The sequence below is a fragment of the Protomyctophum bolini genome, assembly GCF_963924005.1.
Source record: "Protomyctophum bolini genome assembly, chromosome: 23".
Classification (NCBI taxonomy): domain Eukaryota; kingdom Metazoa; phylum Chordata; class Actinopteri; order Myctophiformes; family Myctophidae; genus Protomyctophum; species Protomyctophum bolini.
The window spans coordinates 16,760,242-16,769,895 of NC_137884.1; the positions used below are offsets into that span (position 1 = coordinate 16,760,242).

A 9,654-nucleotide genomic window follows, 5' to 3' on the forward strand; every position below is an offset into this window, starting at 1 on the left:
GAGGCGGAAAGTTCTTATAACGGCAGGGGGTTCAAGCAGCCACGCCCCCCCCCCCCCCCCCCCCCCCCCCCCAGCGGTGGAAAAAAAACGAGTTTTGTTTTTTTCGAACAAAAGCCACCTTATTAGCATTTGAATGCGGCATGCGCGGCGGCCCAACACCTATCTTGTAGGTATGTGACTACGTGCATGACAACATGACCACTGGGGAGGGGAAATTTCAGTGGACAGTCAGTGGGTGCATCATTTACTGCAGTGCATATAGATATATTTTGCCAAAATGCAGTGGGTTCAGTCGCGCCTTTGCCAAAATGCCAGGGGGTTCAATCGCGCCTCTGAACCCACGGAGTTTCCGCCACTGGTGCAATGCAATGCAAGTTTAGAATGATTTGAGTTTTCAGCTGCATCTTTGAAAGATACAGGGTTAGCTTGTCATGCTTCCTCAGGCAGGTTGTTTCCATCTTGTTTACCTCCCCACACAGGAATGTATTCACGTATTTCAGTACTTAAAGGGATATTTCACTTTCAAACAAACTTTTGGTCATTTTATCATCTACTCAGGCTTATGTGAACACCCCAAACATTTTTTTCATTTAGCTTTAATGATTATTTGGGGTGTTTTTCTGGAGCGTCCCCCCCCCCCCCCCCCCCATATATAAATGGAAACAGTAAATGTAATAATAATCACGTATTAGAAGGACAATATCAGTCACCAGAAAAAAAGTTGAGTGTTTTCTATCATGGTTAAAATGCCGTTTGAACGGGTTACAATGGGTTTGTATAGGAAGGGGGCGGGCAGCTAAAATGAATATATCAGATATCTAAATACTTACTGAATCTTGCAACTTGCAACAAAAGCCTGAGTAGAGGATAAAATGACCAAAAGTTTTTTTTAAGTAAAATAGTAAAAGTAAAATATCCCTTTAATGTTGCCACCTCTTCTGCAATAGAAATCTAAATGAAAAAACAACATTAGAGGTTGTGTACTTACCGGTATTCTGACTTTTCAACAGTTTGACACATATTAACTCATGCTTGAATTAAGAAGTTAGTCAAATGTGTGGGAATTGGGAAACAATGCATCATTTTAAACAATGTATTTTCCAAGTAATTATGGTTGACACGGTCTTGCAGATTGCATACTGACTCCCAAGGACTTCTTCTAGTCACATGCACGGGAATTCTACCGTTCAACTATACTCTACTCGGACTGTGACCTTTCTACATTGTTTTGTTATTGTTCCATTTATCCAGCACATGACCTCGCTGTGTTTATCACGAGATACTGCACTCGTCTCGGGATTTAATTGGAACAGTATGGGTTTTAAAGGCAGGCTTAGTGATTTTGAATGGCCCGTGCAACAGCCGGTGCACACTCGCTAGAGTGAGAGAGTTTGAAAATCTCTCTGAGAACAGGAGCAGGAACTTTGTGTTGTTTTTAATTTGATATTGGTCATGTAGCTCCTTAATTCTACCTGCTAATAGAAGTTGTGGGGCTGGGCAATATCGATGGCGAGCTGATTTGTTTAGCTGATAATTTCCCTATTTTTAAAACCGTAAAGAAAAAAGGTTATTATACGATATCATTGTCACAATATCATATCATATGATATCAAGATCACATTGCCTCACCTCTTGAACTGTAAACAATGTCTTCTATTTCAGTCATGCCAGTATTTTTTTTATTCTTGACGTTCACTGTATTATTTCGCCTACTCCTGATTTTTAAATGTAAAATATGAAATCCAATCTATCTAAATGTGAACAGAAACGAAATAATCTCATGTTATTATCATTCACTGAGTCTGTCTTTAAATTCCCCACTATGATGTGTGTGTATTTGTGTATTACTCCCAGATACACACAAGTAATTACTACCAACCAAGCAAGGAACCAACCCCCTGGCACCAGTGCCAAGGTTTGACAGTGATAGGCACGCTGCCAACAATGACGGAAGACCATTTTACTCTGGTGTGATGTCATCCTGGTTGCACTTTACACATAGGCAGTGGTGGAAGAAGTACTCAGGTCTTTTGTGTGTTCAAAATTGGACTTTAGTATAAAAATGTACTATAGCATCAAAACAATGGCCATATTTTCCTGCAAATAGCTGATCTACAAGCTCACATTGTCAGAATAATCTAAATGTGGAAAATAACTAGTAACTAAAAATATCAAATAATTGTAGAGTGAAAAGTAAAGCATTTGCCTCTGAAACTTGAAAATGTAAAAACCTGGAAATACTCAAAGAAAATGTGTAGAAAGAAAATTATGTACAGTACTTGAGTAAATGTAGTCTACTACACAACATAACAAGTGAGTGTCGGGGGTTAACTTTTCCCTCTATGAAACCTCACCTGTGTAATGCCTCTTGAAACCTGATCACAACCGTTGACTAAGCGGAATTAAGTCATCGAATCAGTCTATTCCATGACTGCTAAGTGACAAATCACATTTTAACAAAGTTCGTCTCATCAACATTGCCATACAGGCCACAGCAAGACATTTATATTTGACCTGCACTCATGGGCATAAATACAGGTAAGATGGTGTGTTTATGATCTTAAGTTCAGACAGCACTACTTGTCAAGTATAGCCTACCTACCCGGCACCAGGGGCTAAATGTCAATATTGAAGAGTAGGGAGACCACCTTCAGCAAAATATGCTTTATTCATTAACTACCTAAGCCCTGCAATTTCTTCTTTATAAACAACCACCTTAAAGTGTACACTGGATTTCAAGTTCATGGTGTGCATATTTGAGTATCATTCTCATTGTAGTCTGGGGGGCGGGGTCAACATCATTTAAGGACTTTAACCAAGTTATAAATCGACTATTCAATATTCATAATAGCTAAAGTTGTGAGCTTTTTACTCTTTAAAAAAAATGACAGGCCCCGCCCCAGGAACACATTTTTCAGATATGCCTCAACTTGGTGATATTTGGTGGTACTGAGAATGCGATGAAAAGGTGTGGGACGTTCTGAGAACCATTGATGTGGTTCAGACGGGCAGCTGAAACGACGCAAAAATATGCAGGTATGGTATGGTAAAACGCATCACAGCATTTCTAATTTGCGGCAGTTAGAGCTTCACGTCGCTGGTTTCCATTACTGGTAGACTGCAACGTTTCATCATCTACCCGTCTGAACAACGCACCAATTTTTACACTAGTCTACAGTATAGCCTACTGTATAGGGTTAATGTTGTTGAGCTCAGGGGTGGTGATGCAGCCACGTACGTTCAACTCTAACGAGCTGCAGCAGCAGGGGCGGGTTTCCAGCTGCAGCACCAATGAAGCTCGTGTTGTTTAAATAGTCAGTCTCTGCCCTCCTCGCTTCGTAGTAGTAGCTGCACTTCTCTCCAGCGCCATGTTGGCCGTGACGACTCGACTTGTTTACGGAGTTTGACAGGAGCTGTTTGCCTTTTAAAACACACACACACACACACACACACACACACAGTACTGCGGATGAGGAGGCGGTGGAGGACGACGGCTTTTTTTGGAGACATTATTTGCAGGGTTGCATTTGGATACGACAGTGCAGAATAATGCACGCATTAATCCACCTGTGATCTGTGCAGTTTGAAGGATTATAACCGTTTTGGGGAAAACTGAGCGATCTTTTAGACGGTGGTTGTTGTTCCCCCCCCCCCCTTCCGTTCGCTTTGTTGTTTGTTTTTTTGCTCATATGTGCAACAAAATGTCAGACGTGCGCCTTTCGAACGCGAGTCCAACTTTGGAGAGGGTGGATCCGGCTCGGATCATCGGCCTGGCCCTGGATGGCGGCTCCAGACCTCCGGTGCGCAGGAACCTGTTCGGTTCGCCGGACCCGGAGGAACTCCAGCGGGAGTATCGGGTCCAGATGGCCGAGGAGCGGCGACGGTTCGCCGAGCGGTGGAACTTCGACCCGGTGGCCGACAGGCCGCTCGACGTTCCCCCGGGGGAGACGGGCTGCCAGTGGGAGGAGGTGAGCGACGCGCCGGACTTTTATTGCCGAGCGCCGCGCGAGAAGAGGCGGCCTCGACCTGTGGACTGTAACGGGAACCATAACCGAGGAGCAGCTGATGGACGACCCGGGGAGCGATCACCGTGTCGCGGCGACTCGTCGCCCGATGGCAGCCCCAGGAGGAGACGCCAAAGAGCTTCAGGTAGATAATCTAACTGTACTGTACATAACTGTACGAATGGAATCAAATTGGACCCTACGGGTCCAGTCTCCGAGTTACAGACGGATAAGGGTCCATTTGGCTGTGCAGAGAGATCCTGCACATAAAAAAGAATAAAATAGCTTTGTAGTATAGCTGTTACATTTCCTCAATCTGATCTTGTGAGGATGTCACTCTTACATGAAGACTTTTTTCCAGCGTCTGACCTTATTGATGGGCGTTTTGTGATTTGTTTTTAGTAAGTTTATACGTGCGACTGAGCACGCAAACTGTGCTGCAAGCCAATGGGGGAATGTGACAGATTCTTTTCTATTTTTTATATCTCTTTATTGTAACTACTTTTCCCCCCTTCTCCTGGCAGGTCCTTGTTCAGGTGACTCTCCCAGAAAACGGGTGCGCTACGATGATGATGATGAGGATGACGAAGATGACCAGTCAAACTGCACAGCGGGTCAGACAGTAACATCTGTGGAAGAAACACCCAGCAAGGCGGATAGCAGGGAGCAACTGGGCTGAACTGAGGTTAGAAATAATAATAATTATTAATATTAATATTGTTGTTTACTAATCACAGTTTTTTATATATATTTTTATCCCACGATTTTGTAATCCATTTTACTAATCACTATTTTAACGAGACATTCACAGTGAAAGGTGTGTGCTAAAAATATTGCATCATGGAAATCCTAGATATTTTATTTTTTGACCCAAAGTACTTGAGGAGCACTTGTTTTCAAACCCACTACAGGCCCCTAATGTATACAATATTATGCACTGAAGATGTGGCTGTCTGTCTCTCTGTCTGCCTGTGCATCAGTGAGGCGGATGGCTAGTCTCGTCTTGGTGTTTATCTAAACACGCCTTGCACACAGCCCACCCCCAAGCGATAGTAACACGTCACCAGGCCTGTTGAAGTGGTTGCTTTGTTACACGCTGCGTTTGCAGCGCTGACAGTCTGCAAGCACAGTCTTCGTGCTGTCTGTCTCTCTGTCATAAAGTCTGTCTTTGTGTGATTTGATGCACCCACGTTTCTCTGTCCGCACGGGAGACCTCGAGATGGAACAACTGTTTTGTTTGTGTGGGAGTTCTTTTTTTTCCCCCCTTTTTTTCTCCCCACCCCTTCTGCAAATGCACCACCATTAAGCAGTGGTAGAAGAAAGACTCAGTTTCAGATTATCCTTTGTTACAAGTAAAAGGCCTGTATGCAGACTTGAGTAAAGGTACACACGTTTTGGCATCAAAACGTGTGTTTTCATCACAAATGTTTCGTTTTTCAAAAATGTCAGATCTACAAGCTTGTAGTTCCCTTGTATCAAATCAGCCATGATTGGTTAATTCTCTATATGAATAATATAAATCTAAGTCACTGAAGCTTTCAAATAATTGCAGTAGAGTGAAGAGAATGTGCCTCTGAGAAGCAGTGGAGTAGAAGTATTAGAAGCATCGAAAAATGGAAATGATCAACCAAAGTAAAAGTGCTTAAGTGCAGTACTTGTGAGTAAATGTACTTGGTTACTTTCCACCACCGCTATTCAGCTTGTTTTTCATCTGTGCCCCACAGAACCTGAGAGTCCTGTCGCTGGAGGGATCCTGTTGCCTTTCTCAGCACCCAGTGGAGGGACCATGGAGAGAGGGAGAGGGAGAGCTCGGCAGCCTTTTCTGAGATGGAGGTGCACTGTAAAAACCTTGGAGTTAGTTTAACTCTCAGAGTGTACAAATACGGGTCCATTCCGTTCCATTTTTGTACCCTGTCAGAGTTACACATCTATAAGGGGCCCTTTTATTTTCGTTCCATTTGTGCATTCTCAGAGTTGCATGTGGATAGGTTAACACTGAGGATTATTTTACGGTGTGGGGTAGGGCTGGGCTATATGACTTCAAATCAATATCTCGATCATTTCAAAATTATGTATATCGTGAAAATAGCAGATCTGCAAGCTCCGGGTTAAGTGGTTAATCGGGCTAATCGATTTAGTAGATAATAAAATATCTATTAGAAATGTATGTCAATTTTTTGATATACTGTATGAGAAATTTAAAATGTTTATCCTCCAAAGACCCTGCTTGTTGTTTATGCAATTTACCTATATGAGCGAGATGAAGTCGGTTTTTGGGTCTAAATATCGCTTTGGATATATTTTCGGTTAATTGCCCAGCCCTAACTTTGTAGAGAGTGGGGGGAGGGGGAGGGGGAGGGGGGGTGGGAGAGATGCACAAGCACTGAATATGTACACTATAAAAGTTTTGGCACTCAATTCAATTGCCTCAAAAGCAGACAATGTAGCAGTGTGCAAATGGAGTCTTTTTTTTCCTTTTTGCTCAGTTTATTATTATTATTTTTTACTACCTATACATTTTGAGATGTAGCACATAAGAGAGAGAGAAAGCAATATGTAATATGCTTTTCATACGTCGAGTGTGAATTTGACTTGGGAAATTGCAGTGCAGTTTTCAAAAAGAGAAATATTATTTTGTACACGTGGTCATGTTGTATCCATGTTCAGGTAATAATTTGATGTATCGAAGTAAAAAGAAATGCAGATTTAAAAAGAACCATGGCTTTAAATGGCCCAGTGTTACTGTTTGAAGGCCCTTCATGTTGATGGATGGTCACACTGTAAGTTAAAGGTGCTGTAAGTGTGTGTGTGTGTGTGTGTGTGTGTGTGTGTGTGTGTGTGTGTGTGAGTGAGAGACACACACACTATAGAGTGATGGTAATTACTATAGTCTATATGCTATAGACTGTGTTTTTTCAGTAACAGGAAACTTTCTTAGTAAACAGAAAATACATTTTCTGGTATAGATACCAATTTCATCCAATCAGGAGAGAGAACTAATACAAGAGTGAAATTGGAAGTGATGAAGGAAAAAAAAGAAGCAGACAGAATTGGAACTGGAACACTATAACTGATCTCTCCTGATTGGATGGAATTGGTGTCCTTACTTGAAACTGTATGTTCTGTTTACTAAAGAGCTGGAGATGATGAGACCCCCGTTACCGAACATGCACTAGTCTATAGTAATGATTGCTAACTTTTAAACAAATATTCACTTACAGCACCTTTTTAAAGGGCTCATTAGGGTCTATATCACTGGGTCTAGCCAGGTTAATGTTTACATGTAAATCTATATCTCCTATTTTCCCCTTTTTTATTTTATGCTTTTATTATTATTTTACCCTTTTTCAGAGAGGGAAACAAATTTGCCAAAGTTGTGACTTTTATCTGTTTCTTTTTAGTGGGGAGTTGGAACTGCTGCGCACTATTCAACCAAATGACAGCAGAATTTGCTGTAATGTATCCCATTTTTTGGCAGGACAAGAATATGCATTTCCCCCTGACCTTCCTAATTTCCATAGTACACCGAAGACAGCAGATCTACACGCTACCAACTTTGTGAGCTTGTAGATCTGATTATTTTGACACCATACGAGACGTATATACCATGCTTACGGTATTGACAAGATAGCCCAGGTTAACATGGATATCATTGCTGTCTGGTGGAAACCTTGTATGTCTAAAACTTTATTTTTTATTATTAATATTATTTTAAAAACATAGTGAATAGCTGATCTACAGGCTCACAACGTGTTCCCTTGTCACATGTTGTGAGTTTGTAGATCAGCTATTTCCACTGCTTTAGTTCACACTCTTATGATGATGAAAAAACATAAAGTTACGTTGAAAAAGTAAAGTTAATATGAAGGTGCAAGGTTTCTGCCTGACAGCAACGACAAGATACATGTGTTGTTGCAATCACTGGGCTATATATTATGCAAACACACACACACACACACACACACACACACACCAGACTATGTGAATCAATCATTTGCCTCCTGTGGCCTCACATGGAAAATGTAATTGCACTATTAGGATTATTTTTATTTTATTTTTTAGGGCAAAGAAAGACAAAGTTACACTGCATTATTAATCTGTGTAAAGCTTTGAAGTGTACGTGTGTGTATATATATTTTTTCTTGTAAAAAAAAAAAAAGAAAAAAAAAGATGAAAAGAAAACACTGAGAAATGTATACTAACTTATTTATGTTGAGCTTTTTGTGGGTGTGTATGGCTTTCCAAAGTGGCATTTCTGTAAATATATATTTTCGTTATTTTTCTTGTTTTTCAAGGTAAATACAAGGTTGCAAAACTGAGCCCAATAATCAATGTCATGTATGTTTTATATTGTTTCTTTAAATCTGCAATAATTTGATTAAAAATAAATTCTGGTATGTAGATGATTTCTTTGGCTCATTTTTAATGTTACATCTCTCTCTCCCCCACCAACACACACACACCTGTAATCTTTTTTAATATTGACTGACGGTGACAACAGTGATAAGTTGAACTCCCTCGACCAGTGGTTCTCAAAGTGACGTCTGGGGTCCATGAGGGTGTCCCCAGCAAAATTGGTTAATACTTGTATTGCATCGAAATAAGTTGAACCCATATACTGTATGGGTACTGTACACAGTTTCATATATTTGAAACATCACATCTTTTATGGGGGTCCCTGGTACAAATTTACTTTCAGATTGATGTCTGAATACAACTCAACAGTTAATTGGACCACAACAGATTTTTGTTGGTGCAAGCTCTCCCACTCCGGTTGTATATCTTGAGGGCAAAATTTACACACAGCTCTGCTCGTCTGTGCGTTATGTGCTCTACTAGCTGGCTGGCTGGCGCTCTCTCTCTCCACTGGCTCCATTCTCCTCTAAAGTTGAAAACAACAAGGGCACGTCCTGAGAGGGAGAGAGGGGGGAGGTGGGGGCTTAAGTTATTGGCTTTCCCTTTCTCCAATCACAGCGGGAATAGGAAAAGCAGGCCACTTACGACAGCCAGTCAGCCAGTCAGCTGGTAGAAGGCAGCCGGAGTTGAACTCGGGACAGTACAGGGTGTTCTTTTCATAAAGCACACACCTCCGAATTAGTCTCATTGGCCGCGTCCCCCACCCCCCCCCCCCTTTCCTGTTGATACGAGCTAGTGTAGGAGTCTGCTTCAGTGACACATTTGGCCTGCCTGTTTTGTTTGCAGAGAGACTGAGAGAGAGATTAATGTGTGTTTTCAAAAGCTGAATTAGGTAGAATTGTTGCAAAGGAGATGAGCAGATATGAACTTTTAAGGAAATTCAGTGTTTCTTTACAAAGTCCAAGGGAAATGAGTATAGTCAAGGTCCTTTTTTACCTCCCCCCTTTTTAAGCTCCTATCTTTTCAGTATCTGACTATATACTCGATGTATTTCAAGTCAAGACACCAAGAGAAATGTTTTTCTTTTGCGTACATACTTGCACCTCATACAACAGTTTACACCCGAATTGAGACACCTCCATTTATGCATGGTCTATACACTAATATGAAATACACATCTTAGCAACACAATACATTACATTGCTACCAGGGCTAGCAAGACGACCTGTAGGGGTAGGAGTATTTCCGGGCGTGGCATTTGAGATCGGTTTCCAACATAAAAAATCTTGGTCAT

At 41.4% G+C, this 9,654-nt stretch overlaps 1 protein-coding gene across 1 annotated transcript; it reads left to right on the plus strand.

The window, feature by feature from the left end:
* The first annotated feature begins 3,278 nt into the window (after positions 1-3,278).
* On the plus strand, positions 3,279-8,405 carry LOC308310725 (uncharacterized protein). Its single transcript, XM_080757116.1, has 3 exons — positions 3,279-4,149; positions 4,529-4,689; positions 5,729-8,405. Exons 1-2 carry the CDS (start codon positions 3,690-3,692, stop codon positions 4,681-4,683), a joined length of 615 nt encoding a protein of 204 aa, XP_080613242.1. The 5' UTR covers positions 3,279-3,689; the 3' UTR covers positions 4,684-4,689; positions 5,729-8,405.
* Positions 8,406-9,654: the final 1,249 nt, after the last annotated feature.

Excerpts from the sequence above, each read along its gene's own strand:
- LOC308310725 (XM_080757116.1), top strand. The coding sequence starts at position 3,690 with ATGTGCAACAAAATGTCAGACGTGCGCCTTTCGAACGCGAGTCCAACT. Across the intron at positions 4,150-4,528 it reads GAGACGCCAAAGAGCTTCAG|GTCCTTGTTCAGGTGACTCT; the intron begins GTAGATAATCTA and ends TTCTCCTGGCAG.